A 19,013-nucleotide genomic window follows, 5' to 3' on the forward strand; every position below is an offset into this window, starting at 1 on the left:
TGGGGTTAAGTGACTTGCCCAGGATCACACAACTAGTAAGTGTTAAGTGTCCAAGGTCGGATTTGAACTCAGGTACTCTTGACTCCAGGGCCGGTGCTCTATCCACTGCCTGATCTTAACATTAAAACATGCCCAGAATGAAGATGATAATGTCCCTGCTTTACTCTACTCTGGCCATACCACAACTAGAATACCATGCTCATTTCTGGGCATTTTATGTTAGAAAAAATGGAAAAACCAGGATGATGAGAGAGTTGAACATCAGGATCACATGATCTGATATAATCATAAGATTATAGATTTAGAGTTAAAAGGGACCTTAAAAGTTATCTAGTCTAAGCCCCTCAGACCTAAATAATTAGAGAAACATTAATTGCTCATGGGTAGGTCAAGAAAATATAATAAAAATAACCATACTACTTAAAATAATTTTCTTATTCAGTGTCATGAAAATCAAATGACCAATGGAAGATATTATAGACTTAGTGAAATAATAACTAAATTCATACAGAAGAACAAAATGTCAAGAATCTGGAAGGTAATCATGAGAAATGTGGGAAGAAATAGTACTAGATCTCAAACTTTAATACAAAGTAGTAGTCATTAAAATTATTTGTTACTGGTTAAAAAAGAGAGAGTGGTCAATCAGGGGAATCGGTTGGGTACCCAACATTCAGAAGCAAACAAGCATAGTTATACAGTGTTTGGGAAACCCCCCCCCAAAAAAAAATCTAAAAGAATAATTATTTAACAAAAAGTTCTGGGGAAATGGACAGCAGTCTAGGAGAAATTGGGTATAGACCAACACTTTATACCTCATACCAACATAAGTTCCAAACGGACACATATCATAAACAAATTAGAAAGGCAGAAAAGAAGTTTTGTTTGAGAATAGAGATAGGGGAAAATTTCTTGACTAATCATGGAGGATAATGCAAGCATATAAACAGGCAATTTTCAAAGGAAGAAATCCAAACTATCAACAACCATATGAAGTTCTCTAAATCACCAATTAGAGAAATGCAAACTAAAGTACTTTAGAATTTCCACCTCATTACCATCAGAGGGGGAAGGATGACAAAAGAGGAAAATGAGAAATGTTGGATGGGCTTCAGGGAAACAGGTAAAGCTGTAAATTGGTCCAACTATTCTGCAAAGCAATTTGTAACTTCAATAAGTTACTCAACTGTGCATATATTTGGACTCAGCTATACCACTACTGGACCTCCAACTCAAAGAAAGAAAGAGGAAAAGGAGATATATAGATATATATACATATACATACACATATACATATATATACACATATATGTGTGTGTGTGTGTGTGTGTGTGTGTGTGTGTGTGTGTGAGGGAGGGAGGGAGGGAGGGAGGAAGGGAGAGCAACTCTTTTTATGTTAGTCAATTGGAAACTAAGGAATTGTCTGCTACTGGGGAATAGCCAAACACACTGCTGTGTATGAATGAAATGAAATATTACTATGCCATAAGAAATTACAAAATTAATATTTTCAGAGAAAACAGAATACCTAATGAACTGATACAGAGAATTAGTAACTAGTAAGCAGAACTTATTGAACAATCTATACAGTGATAATATTATAGAGAAATACAACTTGGAAAGACTTTGGAACTCTGATCAGTGCATTGATAAACCATGAGTCCAAAAGGATGTCTTTCACCTTCTGCTAGAGAGGTGATGAACTTATAATGGAGAATGAGCTTTTTTTGGACATGGCCAATGTGGAAACTTGTTTCATCACACTATGTACATATGCTTTGAGAGTTTTATTTAGAGAGAAGGTATGGTTATTTAATTAATGGAGTGGAGTAATGGGAGGGACAAATTGTAAAAAAAAAAAAATAGGTATTTGAAAAAGAATTTTGAGTAGCAGTGTCATCAATCACCAAGTTTTTAAGAATGACACAAAATGCTCTCCAAATCCAGGAAAAAAAAAGGATTGTTGAATCTGGATGCAGATTGAACCATACTATTTCTATTGTTGTTGTTTTTTCTTTTTTGAGGTTTTTCCTTTTTGCTCTGATTCTTCTCTCATAACATGACTAATGCAGAAATATGTTTAATGTGATTGTACATATATAACCTATATCAGATTACTTGCTGTCTTGAGGAGAGGGGGAGGGAAGGGAGGGAGGGAGAAAAATTTGAAACTAGAAATCTTATAAAAACAAATGTTGAAAGCTATCTCTAAATGTAACTGAAAAATAATAATATATTTATATGAAAAAAAGAATGGCACACCAAAAATCAAGTCCACTGAATACTTTAAATATTTATTGTTATTTTTATGTTATAAAATATGCATGTTGAATTATTTAAGATTGGTATGTCAAAATTGTAACAAATTCTTTTAAAAAGCTAATCAAGTGGGGGCAGCTAGGTGGCAGAGTTGATAAAGCAAAAGCCCTGGATTCAGGAATACCTGAGTTCAAATTCAGCCTCAGACACTTGACACTTACTAGCTGTGTGACCCTGGGCAAGTCACTTAACCCCCATTGCCCCTCAAAAAAACCCCCAAAACAAAACAAAAACAAAAACAAAAAGCTAATCAAGTGCACTGATGCATCTATGCCATATTATCTCTTTATGAACTGTTTGAGGAGTCAAGGCAGGAAGCATCTTTGTGGAGTGGGCCCTTATGATTTTAGCAGAGGGCTGCAGGTAGGGAGAAATTTTATCTCCTACCATACCTTTCCCACATCAGTCATGGATTCTTAAAACTGAGCAATTCACCCACTCTAAGACATTTTATCTAAAAAGGAACAAAAATGTTTACTTCCTAGGAGCTTGCAAGCATCGAACAGTAGCATTTAAGGTAGGAAGTAGTTTCAAAGAACATGACCCTGAGTGAGCTCCCGAACTCATGACATGATCGCTCCAAAAAACATCCAAATAAGGTCATAGGAAAATGCCCAGAGCAGCAAAACTCACAGAAGAATGTGCTGAAATCATCTTCTAACCAAGAACGGCTTGGAAGATCAGAAGGAGGGAGCTGCTGTGCTGATACAGGAGTCGGGCCCAACCCCATAGTCACCCTGACACAGATCCAGTCTCAGGAAGTCCTCACCAGAGGAGACCCCCAGAGTCTCTGAATCAGCTGAAGCACCAGTGTTGTCTGGAACTAAGCTCACAGTCTGGTGAGTGGGCTGAGCCCTGGGCAGGGGAGAGACTACAGGGGTCTATGCTGGTGCTAGGGCAGAACTTGGATTTTACACCCCTACTGAGAACTAGGTGGTAGGCTCGAGTAGAAGTGGCCCAGGTGGGGGAGGGGCACGGGCTCATCGGAGCTAACAACTACAACACACAAAGCTGGCTGATTGGCAAGTTGGTCTAGGAGCAGAAAACAGGCCGGGCGAGGGAAGAACCTGATTCTCCTTAAATCATACCCCCTGGGACTTCTTAAGCTTGGGATACTGCAGCCTGGAAACAGTGCCCCACTTTAAGGAGCTAAAAGTCTAGTAAAAGAAAGGCAAGATGAGCCGACAGAGAAAGGTGAGGACCATAGAAAGTTTCTTCAGTGACAAGGAAGAACAAGGGGCACCCTCAGAGGAAGATGTCAACATCAGGGCCCCTATATCTAAAGCTTCCAAGAAAAATATGAATTGGTCTCAGGCCATAGAGGTGCTCAAAAAGGACTTTGAAGATAAAGTCAGAGAGGTAGAAGAAAAAATGGAAAGAGAAATAAGGGGGATGCAGGAAAGACATGAGAAAAAAGTCAACAGCTTGAAAAGTCAAATGGAAAAGGAGGCACAAAAGCTCTCTTATGAAAATAATTGCCTAAGAATGAGGATTGAACAAATGGAAGCCAGTGACTTTATGAGAAACCAAGACACAATAAAGCAAATCCAAATGAATAAAAAAATAGAGGGCAATGTGAAATATCTTCTGGGCAAAGAACATGACCCTATATAGCAGATAATGAAACCGAACATGGATTCCAAAGAGGTCAACTGATCAGACTGCTCAGAAGATATGCTGTACTACCAGTAAAAGGAGATGGTGGAAAGAGACAGTAACATATAGATGTAACAAGAAGAGAAGTAACATTAGTATAATGTAGTACTAGAGACATGAGTTTTCTTGGCCAAATGTGCTTCCTACATTAACGTCTCACTGCCAATGTACCCTCAGTGTGTACCATATTCATGGGAGGTTGATCCCTAGCTTTATCTTAGCAAATGTCTTTGCTTTGAAGTAATACATAAGGGTCTTTGTAGGTCATATATTGACTTAGAAAACCACATATTATCCATGTTCTATTGTATTTATATTTATTTGTTGAATATTTCCCAAATGCATTTTAATGCACTCAGACCAAAATGTAGCCCCCAGGACACGTGTTTGATGCCTCCAGTCTACACAATGATATACAGCTGGATGAGTTCATTGATCTTTACATATATCTTACATAGATACTGTATATGGCTATAGAGCTGGACCCAGAGTTGACCATGAACAGAAGAATGGTCTTGAGTGATTTTAAAAAGTTGTACATACAGCACTTTCAACAATCTGTAGCTGTTTCTTGACCCAAAACTTCATCAATTAAATACAAACATCCTTCTGTAATTTTGTAATTTCATAATCTCCAAAGAATCAAAATTGTCATGCACAGGGAAATGGAGAGATATATAATGAGCATGAGTAGACTGTAGAATATTGCCAATGAAGAATTTAGTACAAGCTATGGCCTATGACATCATCAAAGAGAGGTAGGAGTAGAAAGGGAGGTAGGTCAAATGTGGAGAAGGAGTGAGAGATAGCTTATGACCTATCTGTGTATTCCAGTGATAACTAGGCATTGTCAAGAGTTCTTGGGGGAAAGTCCCCATGGTATTGGGTTTATTTTCTGTGGAAGAACTATGAGAGGTCATAGATGAGAGTTGCATAGAATGAGATAGTGTGGATGGATTGAGATAAGCAGAATTGTAGAGAAGATCCATACTGATGAGATTGAAGAATTTCTTAATATTTTTTGTGCCATGGGCCCCTTTTCAGAATAATTTTTAAATTAATAAAATAAAATGCATAAGATTGTAAAGAAAGGCTGTTATTGGAATACAGCTATCAAAACATTTTTTTAAGTCCACAAACTGGTCTGAATGAAGATTGGAGCATACTATTTTTACTGTATTTTTTCATGTTTTTTTTTCCTTTTGTTCTGTTGCTTCTTTCACAAAATGACTAATACAGAATTGTGTTTTACATGATTGTGCATATATAACCTATAACAAATTGCTTACTGGGGAGAGGGAAAAGGAGAGAGAGAGAGAGAGAGAGAGAGAGAGAGAGAGAGAGAGATTAGAACTCAAAATTTTATAAAAAAATGAACGTAATTTTTCTTTACATGCAATTTTAAAAAGACTATTTTTTTAAGTGAGGCAATTGGGGATTAAGTGACTTGCCCAAGGTCACACAGCTAGTAACCGTTAAGTGTCTGAGGCCGTATTTGAACTCAGGTACTCCTGACTCCAGGGCTGGTGCTCTAATCCACCTAGCTGCCCCAAAAGACTATTTTTTAAAGTTCATAAGATGCAGATTAGATTAGAGAGCTACAGTATTGAACCACAGGGGCTGAAAAAGCACATATTGACTATGATCTATACTTTGGACAGGATGTTCAGATCAGTGAGCTCAAGACCATGGATCCATTGAAACAGATTATTATGAGTCAGTACAGTATAGTGGAGAATATTAAAATAAGAATACCAGGTTTAAGTCTTGGTTCTACCACCTACTAACTACATGACCTTGAGTAAGTGACTTTAATGCACCTCAGTTTCCTGAAAATAAGATTTTTGCCCTGTTAACCTCACCAAAGTCTTGCAAAGAACATGTGAAAAAACATATAGGAAAATACTATAAAGTAGAATACCAATAGAAAGCATTATTATTATCCCTGTATTAATGATGCTGAGTGACACTAAACAAAGATAACTTATCAGGGTTCATTTAGAAAATCACAAAAGTTGCAAGCTTTAAAGGGGTCTTGGGGCAATCCAATCTACCTCCTCATTTTAGAAATGAGGGAAAAGGCTCAGAGCAGTTACGCATCTTGGGTGAGTGTAGCTGCTTTCAATTTACATGTGGTTCATTCTCTTTTGTCCATACTAATAGAATAAGTGATAACACAGATAATAAAAAATCATTCCTATTTGTCTTGGGGAATGATGATTAATTTTAATATTAGCCTAAGTATAATATAATTAAGGAGCTAATTGTCCAGCAAAAATATTCATTGCCTGTGCACACACTGACTGGGCAGCAGGGGGAAGCAGCATTCAAGTTATACTCTCGAGTACACACTCTCACTGTTATAAAGATAGAGAATGGATCCTAGAATACACAAGCATATAGAGTACATTGCACGATAAGATTAAAACATGCACTTTTAAAAGAAACTGAAAAATAACCACCATAGCATCATAATCTCCAGTGATACAACTGAGGGATGCTAGAGCAGAAAAACAAGAATTGACACTTCAATCTTGCATTCAGGGACCAGAGGAGTCTGGGTAACAAAGCTCCAGAAAGAGAGGGGGGAAAGAGGGCTGTCTTTCACTCCTGTTGGTGAGAGTGACATAAATAATTCTCTTTAACTCCATGTAAGCCTGGCTAGTGCCAGCAGTAGGAAGCATTTCCCCATAGTTGTATCTGGCTTAGGATGGTGTGATCATTCCTGGGACATGGTAGGAAGCATTTCCCTCTCTTAATTTCTGAGAGGGAACAACAGGGTCTTTGTAGTGTGTTGGTGCTCCTGTGGCGAAACAGCATCTATGCTTCATCATTGATCTTATGAGCAAATGTATAATCATCACCACTACCACCACCATCCCTTCCATTCCCACCCTCTCATCCTTTTTAATTCCCTAGCCAACAAGGCCATGCTAGAAAGCAGCAACAAGGGCAGAAATCAATAAACTCACAGATCACATGAGCTTCTAAGACTGGAAGTTGGTAGCTGAAAATGGATAGTGTAAGTACTTGTTATTTCATTTATCTACTTGCTTTGCATTCTGTTTTATTTAGGTATTCTAGATCGGTTAGGTGGTACACTGGATAGAGCACTGAGCCTGGAGTCAAAAAGACCAAAATTAAAATTCAGCCGCAGACATTTAAGGAATTTAAGAAATAAGCATTTATAAAGTGCATACTATGTGCCAGGTACCACACTGAGCACTTTACAAGTATTATTTCCTTTGATCCTCAAACAACCCTGTGAAGCAGATACCACCATTATCCCCATTTTACAGTTGAGGAAACTAAGGCAGACAAGTGTTAAGTAACCTGCCTGGAGCCACATAGCCAACAAGTATCTCAGGTCAGATTAGCATTGAAGTCTTCCTGATTCCAGATCCAGCATTTTATCTACTGTGCCACCTAGCTGCCTCTAACATAGCATAGTGGATAGTCACCTGGGTTTGAAGTCAAGAAGAGACCTAGGTCTCTTACTTGAGAGTAAGATAGTAAATCCTACTTCAGACACTTTACTAGCTATTTGACCTAAATCACTTCTCTGTAACTCACTTTCTTCTTTTATAAAAATGAAGGGGTTGGGGCAGCTAGGTTAAAGCGCCGGCCCTGGATTCAGGAGTACCTGAGTTCAAATCCGGCCTCAGACACTTGACACTTACTAGCTGTGTGACCCTGGGCAAGTCACTTAATCCCCATTGCCCTGCTCCCCCCCAAAAATAAAAAATAAATAAATAAATAAACAAAAATGAAGGGGTTGGACTTCATAGTCTCTAAGGTCCTTTCCAGCGCCAAATGATTATTGATCTCTAGGGAATTGTTTTTGATGATACCTACTAGTTATTGTTTCCCTTTTGAGATTTAAAAGATCTGGACACATTCTAGAAAATGATGAAATTTCTTCTAAATCTTCATCTTAAAGGTCCATCCTTGGGCAGAGCAAACTCAACCTTGTGGGAAATGGAATAATTAATCCCTTTACCATCCTCCTCTACTGGGGGGAGAAGATAAGGTAACAAGGATAGGGTAAAAGAGAGGTTGAGAAAGAAAATAGTGAGCAAAAATAACATGGACGGAAATTCACAAATAGTAATTATACCTTTGAATGTAAGTGGAATGTTTATAGAAGCTCTTTGTGATGGCGAAAAACTAGGGATCCCCATCAACTGGGGAATGGATGAATAAGTTGTGGTGCATGGTTGTGATGGAATACTATTGTGCTATAAGAAATGATGAGTTCAAAGGCATAGAAAGACTTGCACAAAATGATGAAGAGTGAAGTGAGCAGAACCAAGAAAACACTGTATATGGTAATAGCAACATTGTTTTGAGAATGACTTTGAGTGACTAAGTCATTTTGACTATTATAAATACACAAATTAAAAATAAAGGACATATGAAAACAAAGCTATCTGCATCCAGAGAAAGAACTGATAAATAAAAGTGTATATAGAATAATTTTACACAGACATTATATATATATATATATATAACATATGTGTGTGTGTGTGTGTGTATATATATATATATATACACCTATTTGTGTCTAATGATAGCCATCTCTATGGTGGGGGGAGCAAAAAGGGAGGGAAAAAGAAATTTATACTATAACGTTATTGTATATTTGGAGGAAATAGCAAGTTGTACATGGTAGATTTGCAATTTCATGTGCAATCATTTTTTATTGTACTGTGTTATGGAAATGTTTGTTTTGTTCTGTGAATTGAAAGTAAAATAAATTTGTAATACAAAAAGAGAATTTAGAGGATGAAGGTAGGCAGTAATCGAAGAAGCAGAAAAGTTAGGGAGAAGAGAAAATTCAGGTGAGAAAACTGTAACCCCAGACCACCACCCTATCAAAGTAACAATCAGCTTTTTTGTTTGTTTGGGTTTTTTTTTTTCAGGGCAATGAAGGTTAAGTAACTTGCCCAGGGTCACACAGCTAGTAAGTATCAAGTGTCTGAGGCTGGATTTGAACTCAGGTTCTCCTGAATCCAGGGCTGGTGCTTTATCCACTGCCCCACCTAGCTGCCCCAAAAATCAGCTTTAAAATATCCACCACCCAAGAGCAGAGGAAATTTTAAAGACCCATAGGAAGTTGACCCAACTAGGGTAGCCCTGTAGCTAGTGCATATATGACCCAAGGAAGATAGTTGCCATCGTGGCACATGCCTGTAATCTCTGCTGCTAGAGAGTCTGAAATGATGGATTGCTCAGGCTTGGGAACTCTAAATTTCAATAAAGCTAAATCACTTGGGTGTCCACACTATGGCCAGCTCCAAGATAACGAGTCCTTGGACCTGAAAGGTCAGGGTGCCTAAGGAAAGGCCAACAAGCCCAGGTCAGAAAACTGAGCAGGTCAGAGCTCCCATACCAATCAGTAGTGGGGTTAAGGGTTTTGGGGGGGGGGTTGCCCTTTTTCCCTCTTCCCCTCCCCCACCCTAGAGATGGCTATCATTAGACACAAATAAGTGTATATGTATTATGTATGTATGTGTGTGTATTATGCATGTGTATGTATGTATATGGAAGGGAGGGAGAAAAGTAGAGAGGAAAAGGGGGAAAGAGAGAGAGAGAGAGAGAGAGAGAGAGAGAGAGAGAGAGAGAGGAAAATACTAAGAAGATATACTACCCAAAATTCAGGGAAAGGTCAAAAAAACGCTACTCTCTAAAATTGAAACTAGCAAGATACAACAAAAATGCATGAGATCAGCCATCTGTGGAAACCTTTCTAGAAAGTAATACATGTAAGAAGAGACAATTTATAAATGTGACCATAAGACTATCAAGCATCTTCTAACTCCCAGCTAAAATGTCAGATGGTTGTTACCAAATAAATTATATCATGTCCATCACAAACTGTGTTGTAATGGTGAAAGCCTTTGGTGACTGATCAGAAACATTGGGAAAGTATTGGGAAAGTAGTGTTGCACAATAAAGATTATCTCTAATAATGTCAGAGGAGAGAGTGCCCTGACCAGCCAATATTTCAGTATTCTTTATGGGTTTTAAAATGGGATAGAGAACATCAAATAATCATAGTTTGGTTAACATAGAATAATAACAATAATTATTATTATTATCATTGTTCTAATAATAATCACTAACCTTTCTATAGTACTTACTATATACCAGTTACTCTGCTAAACACTAAACAAGTATTATCTCACAACAATCCTCGGAGGTAAGTAGTTATCCCCATTTTAAAAATGAGGAAATTGAGGCAAGCAGTGATTAAATGACTGACCCAGGGTTATAGAGTGAGTAATTACTTGAGGCTGGATTTGAACTCAGGTCTTCCTGACTCTAGGCCCAGCAATAATCTAATTACCTATATTCTGACTCTATACTTACAAAAAAAGCCCTAATCTGGCTTTGCAAATGAATATTTCTATTGATAAAAGAAAATGTGGACCAACAAGTATGTTTTATTCCTATAGTCAAGTATACTTCTTAGTAAAACTTTGGGTTTATCAGTCAGTTTCTTGAGTGTTTAATAAATGTGGATATCTCCCCTTTAAATGATTAGCAAGCTGGTGTTAATGGATTAAGAAAAAAGTTTCTAATTCGGAGCTGAGATGTAACTGGCAAAAGTACCAATACCTCAGTCAGAATAGCCAGTCAGCCTCCATCTTTAACTATAGTATATGTATATCCAAATATAATAATATTTTTTATAAATTTTAGACATAATTTAGACATAAAATTAGACATCTGAAGATAGCATGAGGCAGTGGATAAGGTGCTGGGCCTGGAATCAGGAAGGCCTGAGTTGTGGTCCCATAACTGTCACTAGAGGTTTAACCCTAAGTCACTTAACCTCTCTACCTTAGGAAACCCCCTAGGATTTATCTACTCAAGTCATAGGTCTAAAAAAGGACTCAAAAGAAACTCAGCTCCTCACAAAGATAAACAGAGTTATGACAAGCTTCAGTATGATTGTGCTTCTATGCTTAAGTGCTAAGGTCTGAGTTGAAGATGGAACATGCCAGGATGCCCTCCCACTACAAGGCCAAGTGTTTAATGAGTGCCTTAGAGAGGCTCTTAAATATGGATTCCCAAGGATTCTATTCATACATTTCAGGGAATCTGTAAATTTGTGAGGGAAAAAATGGATCTTTATTTTCACTAATTTTTATCTTCCTTTGTCATTTTCTGTACTTTATTTTATGCATTTAAAAAAAAAACAACCTTATTCAGGGGTCCATAGGCTTCACCAGAGGTCATTGATATAAAGTGTTTAAAAACCCCTGCATCTAGAACTTTTGAGGTCTAAATCAATTTTGTTAACTTAGCAATTTAATAGTATCCCAATAGGGATATTTCATCTGTTGTCCTGTTCCTTTTCCTCTCCCCTCTCTTACTCCTCTCTCTGTGCTAAAAAGCTAGAGGTCAGGAATGAGGAGGGAAGAGAAAAGGTTTATGGGACAATTCCTACACATTCGATGCCAGTTTCTTTCCCCTTACGCCTTCTTCAATTACTGAGGAAAGCATTCAAAAAGAAAAGCATGAATATCACAAGGGGAAATAAGCCTCAAACTCATATATTTCAATTATTTATCAATAATAATGCAGTGGGTTTAATTATTTAATTTAAAGAGCACATACATGACATCTCTAAGAATAGATGTACCAATTATATTTTATTTAGGATGACTGTCAAAAATGGAATTACAATAGGATATTTTGTTCTGTCAGAAGCCGTTCTTGCTAAATCTTTAATGTTTTTCCCAAAGAAAAAGCCAAAAATTTTGAAAGTAAAAAGCAAAAAAAGAAAGGTTAACAGCAGAAGTTTGTGCAGAATGCTGAATCAACATAGCAAAGCAATCTCGGAACAATTTTAATAGACTGTTTTGTGTTCTGGTATCTCACAAATGAGTATAGTTTTGTTACCAAAAAATAAAAAAGCTTTTTTAACACATCTGTCTGATGCCAGGCAAGTCACCTTTCTTCCTGGGCTTCAGGATTCTCATTTGTGAAAATAAAGGGTGTGGAATAAATGATTTCTAAAATTCCTTCAGGGAGCTAGGATACTATTTATCATCATCATCATCATCATCATTGTTGTTGTTGTTACTATTATTATTATTTTACAGAACCTGTAATGTCAATGGAACAGAGAAATCCTGGTGAAGAAGGTCCCTCTACCAGGGCGAATGAACTCCTGCTCCACAATTCACAATCTTATGGATTTGGGGGGGACTTGCCCAAGCCACTGCATATCAAAGGTAAGACTTAAATTCTGGAATTCCTGATTCCAAAACTGGCTACTCTGCCACACTGTTTCTCCTATGAGTCAGTTTCATAAATTCTATTTCTGTTGTTTAGTTGTTTTCAGTTTTGTCCAACTCTTTGTGACCCTATTTGGGATCTTCTTGGCAAAGATATTGGAGCAGTTTGCCATTTCCTTCTCCAGCTCATTGAGGAAACTGAGGCAAACAGGGTCATAACCTTGTCCAAGGTCACAAGACTCATAAGTGTCTGAGGCTGGATTTGAACTTGGGTCTTCCTGACTCTAAGCCTGGCATTCTTTACATTGTGCCACCTAGCTGCCCATAAATTCTATTACTAAGTGTAAGTCAAAATTGCAACCAAGTAAACCAAACCATCAGGCATATAAATTTTTAGGAGCTAAGTTTTATCAGAGATGTCAGGTCATTTTTTACATAATCAGAGAAAGCCTATAACTAACCAAGTAAATTGACTTATTCCCCAGGGATATATCATCAGTAATCAATTGGTCACTCTCTTTATCATTTCATTATTCAACCATTCTAAGTAATATGTGCTCTTTCAAATGAATAACTAAAGACAGCAAATATAAAGAGGCATAATACAAGTCATCTGTGGAAAATGTGTTTTGCACAATTCCTCTTTTACTTCTGTGGTTCAAATAAGGGAAAAACCACAGTATTATTCAAGCTCAATCATTAATCTAAAAAACACACCAAAAGACAGAACCTTTTGATTCACCGCATTCCTGGATACTCACACAAGAACTAAAAACCTTCCTTAGATTTATAACCCCATTCAAGGAAAAGGTCCATGACCCTGTTTATGACTTCCAAGACAACTCAGACATCTGGGCTTCTTACCAAAGCAAGAGTTGGCAAAGCCATACCACCTGCATCCATGGTACCCTCCGATCCATCGGCCTCGGATGCTGGATGCAAAACTCAGTGTGGTGCCCGAAAGGCAGACCAGCATGTCACTGATGCTGATGTTCAGCAGAAGCATATTCACAGGATTTCGAAGGACTTTAAACTTGCAGAAGAGGACAAGTACGATGAAGTTATTGATGAAACCCAAGAAAAGGATTATGCCAAGGAATACTGCCACAACTGTATGACCCGTTCTGGAAAGCCCATTTCTTTGCTTCTCCTCAGAGTCAGTCAGCAGAGTCCCAAAGCTCAAATTTGTTGTCAGATTGATACTCATTCTGGACACCGGATGGAGAAGACAAATTCAGATAAGAAAAATATGTTTTCCAAATCTTTCAGTTGCTACAAAAAAAATTAAAGCCTTCTGCTCTTTTACTCTAATCATTAGTCAATAAGGCAGCCTGAAAGCAATATGCCCACAAATAGTTCTATGAACAGGATCAAAGCTTTTTTTTAATCTTTGTAATCAGAAGAACTGGGAATCATGAGGAGCCTGAGAGGGGCCGGCTTTTTATCTTGACTTGTTAGAAATCATGATTGTTTGAGCAACTAAGCAATCTGGAGACATGAAGAAGGCTCAACGTTCAAATGTGTTTCCTCATGAGTTTTCGTTCCTTCCTTACGTTCAAGAGAGTTCCTCAGTGGAGTGTGATTAGAAATGGTGACATCCAACATCATTTCTTCATGGCAAAGTATCCTAAGGAGATGGAGGAGGAAGGGAAGAGAAGATGAAATTTTAAATGTTCCTTGACCATGACCCAGCATCTCAAACAGAACCTGTTATAATCCAGAAATGTGACTGATAAGATTCTTTGGGATTCTTGCATTTACTACAACATGCCTGCAAACACACACACACACACACACACACACACACACACACACACACACGAAGAGGATACAAACATTGAGATGAAATAAGAAGAGTCCTGTACTTGAAGCCAGGAGACTTGGGTCCAAATCTTGCTTTTGACACTTATATAATGCTATAAAAGTTATTTAAACTCTCAGAGCCTCAGTTTCCTCATTTGTATTCAACCAGGGCTTGGAAAATTCTAACATGCTCCATGCCCTTGTTATATATATACAGGGTTGTTTTGAGAAAGGTTCTTGTCAAGCCTAAAAGGCAAACCTTAGTGAACTTTACAAATATGAGTTGTTAGTATTAAATTATAGCACCTAGGTGGCAGAGTGGATAGAGTGTCAGGCCTGGAGTCAGAAAGGCTCATTTTCCTGAGTTCAAATGTGGCCTTAGACAGCTAAGAGCTGTGCGACTCTGAACAAGTCGCTAACCCTGTTTGCCCTAGTTTCTTCATCAGTAAAATAAGCTGGAGAAGGAAATGGCAAACCACTCCAGTATCTGTGTCAAGAAAACCCCAAATGAGATCAAGAAGAGTTGAACATGATTGAAATGACCAAACAACAGCTGTATTCAAATAACTTGATACTGCTGTCATCAGCCATGGTTATGCAGGGAAATAGGAGCAACATGAAGCAAAGAGCACTGAATCACAGAACAGTAACCTTAGAGATCATGTCGCCCAACTGCCTCATTTTACAGATGAAGAAACTGAGGCCCAGAGAGGTAATTTTTCACATAGTGGATGAGTGTCAGTGCCCCAAGCATGGATCAGGCCTCAACTTCCAGTATAATGCCATCCTGCTATAAATATGGCTGAGAACCCTTCTTCTTTCCTTTAGCCTCAGTTTCATAGGCATTACTGGATGGATTATTTACTTCCGTAGATTTCTGATTAATCCTTTTGTTCCATTGATGCTTTCTTATTTATTCAACAAATGTCTACAGGGCTCATCACAGCAATCAACTTGGTGTCTTAGGATGGTAGATTTATACTTAGAACCCCCTTTTCAGATTGTTTTTAAAAAGTGAACCTAGAAAGTCTTATTTGTCTAAGGTCAAACAGAACCAGGATTTTAAAAGAGATCCCCTGATTCAAAATTCAGCACTCTGTCTACTATATTAGTCACAAAATCCATATTCACGTCCTGTCTCTACTAGGTACTACTGCCTGCTCGTTAGGTTTTTACAAATCACTTTATCTCTCCAAGCATCAGTTTCCTCGTCTGTAAAAGAGGGAAATACTTATACTAACTATTTAGAGGTTTGCTATGAAGAAAATACTTTATGAGCCTATAAAATATTGTATAAATATAAAGTATTATATAACTATGTTTAAGGAATTGGGCTATACTTTTCTTCCTAGTCACTGAGCATTTGCTCAAAGATTTAGGGCTTTGACAGATGCTTTTTTCCCTTCTACATGCTTGGGGATCTTGGTCATTCATAGGTTTAGATTAGCACCTGCATGTATCTGACTCTCAAATTCACATCCCTTGTGCAAACTCTCATTAACCCCATACATTTGTTGACTTGATAGAAATGAAAAGAAAAATATGACTTTTCAAGTTTGCTATCATATTCTTTCTGCCTTTGAAAAATAGAAGACTTATTGGACTTCTATTATTTTGTCTAGTAAGGAAAGTTTTAATTAGCAAATTATCAATATTGAAGCTATTACCTAAAATTAGTTTTTCATTTTTAACAACTGATACCTTGACTTACTTGTCAATGTAAATTAAGTGTGTTTATATATATGCATATTAAAATATATAAATTTACATATGTACATGTATATGTGCATATTTTCTAAAGTTTTGTACTCCTGAGAAATAGATTATCATAGGTAAAATATTGACATGTTACCAGGCCTGGAGTCAGGAAGACTCATTTTCCTGAGTTCAAATCTGGCCTCAAATACTCACTAACTGTGTAACACTGAGCAAGTCACTTAACCCTGTTTGCCTCAGATTCCTTATCTGTAAAATGAACTGGAGAAGAAAATGGTGAACCACTCCAGCATCTTTGTCAAAAAAAACCCCCAAGTGGGATCCCAAAAAGTCAGGCACAATTGAAATGACTGAACAACAACCTTACCCAAAGCAAGTTACACAAAATATCAAAGTGTTCAAAGATAGATATTTTGCATTGTCTAGTTTTTTAATTAAAATTTCAATTCTGAACTCTTAATTCTAAATGTTTTACTATTAAGAAAATTATTATCACTTTTTCAAACTTTAATAAATATAGGAATCCTATGTAATACAGCTCTTGTCAAAAAGAAACATTTTGAAAGATAGTTGGTATCACTGCTGTTTCTGACTACATATCTGGTCCTTGGCTGGAATCCATTTAACTTCTCTTGAATTAGCAGCAATATAGTATATACTGAGCTCCAGTTCTGATACTTTAATTTATTCACAGGTCAAAACTTGTTCTTGACCTGGCAATGAAAGGCCAGTATGATAGACTTCATAGCTTTGAAATTAACTGTACTGTAAAATTAACATAATAAGGTACTATTTTTTAAAAAAATAAGATACCTTCTTTTTCTCTTCTGCCATGACTGCTACCATTCTGTATTTTCTAATGTCCTGGAAATTTAAGAGAGACACAGAGGTGTTCACTCAGAAGTACAACCCAGAGTTATCTAGAATGTAAAAATGTTTTCCAGAGGTCCATCTTTAGATTCATCTTTAGAGATTAACCTGGTGTGCTGATAAGTACAGGGCTTATATTATTGAAGATCCTGCTACCTACCAGTTCACTAGACTTGATTCCATGTTTACAACTAGCAACCTATGATTGATAAGGACATATCATGGAATAAATTGAGGCAGAGGTCCTGTATAGGCCAACACATACAACCTGTCAGTCTCTCTGTCTCCCTGTCTCTTTCTCATTCCTTTTATCCTTTTTTCCCCATATCTCCTCTGTTTCCATCTTTCTCCATCTCTCCCTCCCTCCCTTCATTCACCTATCTATCTGTTTCACTGTCTTTCTGTCTCTCACACACATTCTCTCTGTGTGTCTTTGTGCTTCTCTTAGGTTCTCACAAATACACTCTCCTCTCTGTCTCTATCTCTCTGTCTCTGTCTCTCTCTCTCTGTCTCTCTGTGTCTCTGTCTCTGTCTCTGTCTGTCTCTCTGTCTCTCTCTCTCTCTCTCTCTCTCTCTCTCTCTCACACACACACACACACACACACACACACACACAGAGCTCAGGTGAGTTTACCCATTCTTAATTGGGTCAAAAGTACTTACTTTCCAAATGTTTGCAAACCTTTCTGCCCTCTGATCCCAGGCCACTTTGCAGGCTGATATGGGTGTCTTTCTCATGCTCTTCACTTCAGGTTGTTCATTCCACTCTCCCCTTGTCCCCAACGTGTCAAGGTTAGGCATCAAAATTGTTTAAAAGGCATACTTCAATGTTTTATTCTGCTCGAACTTCCACCTTCCTGGAATCAGGTGGAAAGGACAAAGAACCAAAGTAGAGATTAGCGTAGAGGAGTCCGGCAAGAGGCCTGTGGCCAAATAATGCAGTGTTCTGTCCCCTCCTGCCTTGCTCCTTGCTCTGCAAGCGCCTCTCTGCAGCCTGCTCCAAGCTTGGAGAGTTGAAGGCAGCTTGACCCGCTGCACTTTCTCTGTTTTTCCCCTGCGTCCGTTGGCTTACTGAGTTTTCCCCCCAACTGCCTTCCCAGCTCCAGGATGAGCCCCTGCCACTTCGTCTCTACCTTTACTAGTGTTTGGCACCCTGGACAGGGACCGACTCCACCCCACCTCAAGTGGAACTGGCTGCTCTCCTACCAGTATCCCCAAACCCTCCTTATCAGTACTCAGTCGCCCTCCCTGCTTGTTGTTTCTGGAGAGCTGTCCAGCAACTTCCCCCGAGGGCCCTCCGAAGTATGAATGAGTGCAAAATCAGTGACTTTCTTCTCTCCTCTTGTAGAGAAGGTGATACATAGCTTTCCTGCCCATCAGTCCTATAAGTCAGGAGTTTATGGGGGAGGGGAAAGGAGGCGGGGTCAGTGTGTGTGTGTGTGTGTGTGTGTGTGTGTGTGTGTGTCTTAGACCTCTTTGGCAATATGGTGAAACCTTATGGACCCCTTCTAAAAAATAATGTTTTAAATGCATAAATAAAACACATAGGATTATGACTATATTGAAAGAGTTATGAAAATATTATTTTTGAAAAAAACTAGCTCACAGACACCAGCTTCAGAACCCTTGCAGTTTTTCCCTGACTGTTTAAAGAGAAAAGGAGTTTGGGCGAAGGTGTTCAATTTTAATGTACAGAGAAACAATCTGTCCCCGAAAAGAAGAAGCCACTTTGAGTGTGGTTAATTCACGGGACTGAGAGATGGAAAGGACCTTAAAGGTAATTTAGTCCAGCTTCCCCCCACCATTTTACAGAAAAAGAAACTGGAGCCCAGTAAGGTTCAATTCTACAGGCATTCAGCAAGCACCCTGAAGTGGGTAAGGCAGAGGTTAAGTGGCTTATCAAGTGTCACGCAGATGACAAGTGGCAAAACTAGCATTTTAAGCCATAATCTCTGTATTCAAATCCTCAAGAATGCATTACCTCACTGAAGGTGGGTGGCTTCCATGAAGAGGCTGTCTTCATTGAGATGTGATATTAGTCTTATAGGTATTCATCTATGGGCCCCTTTTCATCTCAAAAAAGGATATATTTCTACAAGAGGCTTTTCCCTTCCCTCATCTTCTTAAATAGAACCCCAGCCACTTTTGCCAGTATAGGTCTAGGCATTTATACAGGTCTAAGTCCTCAAGTGTAATGAAAAATCAAGGTATTTTTATTTGAATTCCCATAAAAATTGGTCTCAGAAGATTGGAAGCTATTTTATGATGTGAGCAATGGAACATGAAATAGGCAACAATCCGTGTTATAGTCCTAGAGGGATGCATATCTGTGTGCATGTTTTAAAGGATTGAATTTGGAGCTTGCTCGCTAATTTACATATAATTTGCATATATTTACAT

General features: G+C 38.1%; 1 protein-coding gene across 1 annotated transcript in view; it reads right to left on the bottom strand.

Annotated features, from left to right (window-relative positions):
- The window catches only part of LOC122750507 (vertebrate ancient opsin-like), a 250,810-nt gene extending 237,376 nt beyond the window's left edge, over window positions 1-13,434 (bottom strand). The window contains exon 1 of the mRNA XM_043997255.1: window positions 13,089-13,434. Coding sequence (XP_043853190.1) covers window positions 13,089-13,431 — 343 coding nt within the window. The 5' untranslated portion in view covers window positions 13,432-13,434. The remainder of the gene's footprint in view (window positions 1-13,088) is intronic.
- Between the last annotated feature and the right edge of the window lie 5,579 nt (window positions 13,435-19,013).

This window comes from Dromiciops gliroides, chromosome 3 (assembly GCF_019393635.1).
Source record: "Dromiciops gliroides isolate mDroGli1 chromosome 3, mDroGli1.pri, whole genome shotgun sequence".
In the NCBI taxonomy this organism is placed as follows: domain Eukaryota; kingdom Metazoa; phylum Chordata; class Mammalia; order Microbiotheria; family Microbiotheriidae; genus Dromiciops; species Dromiciops gliroides.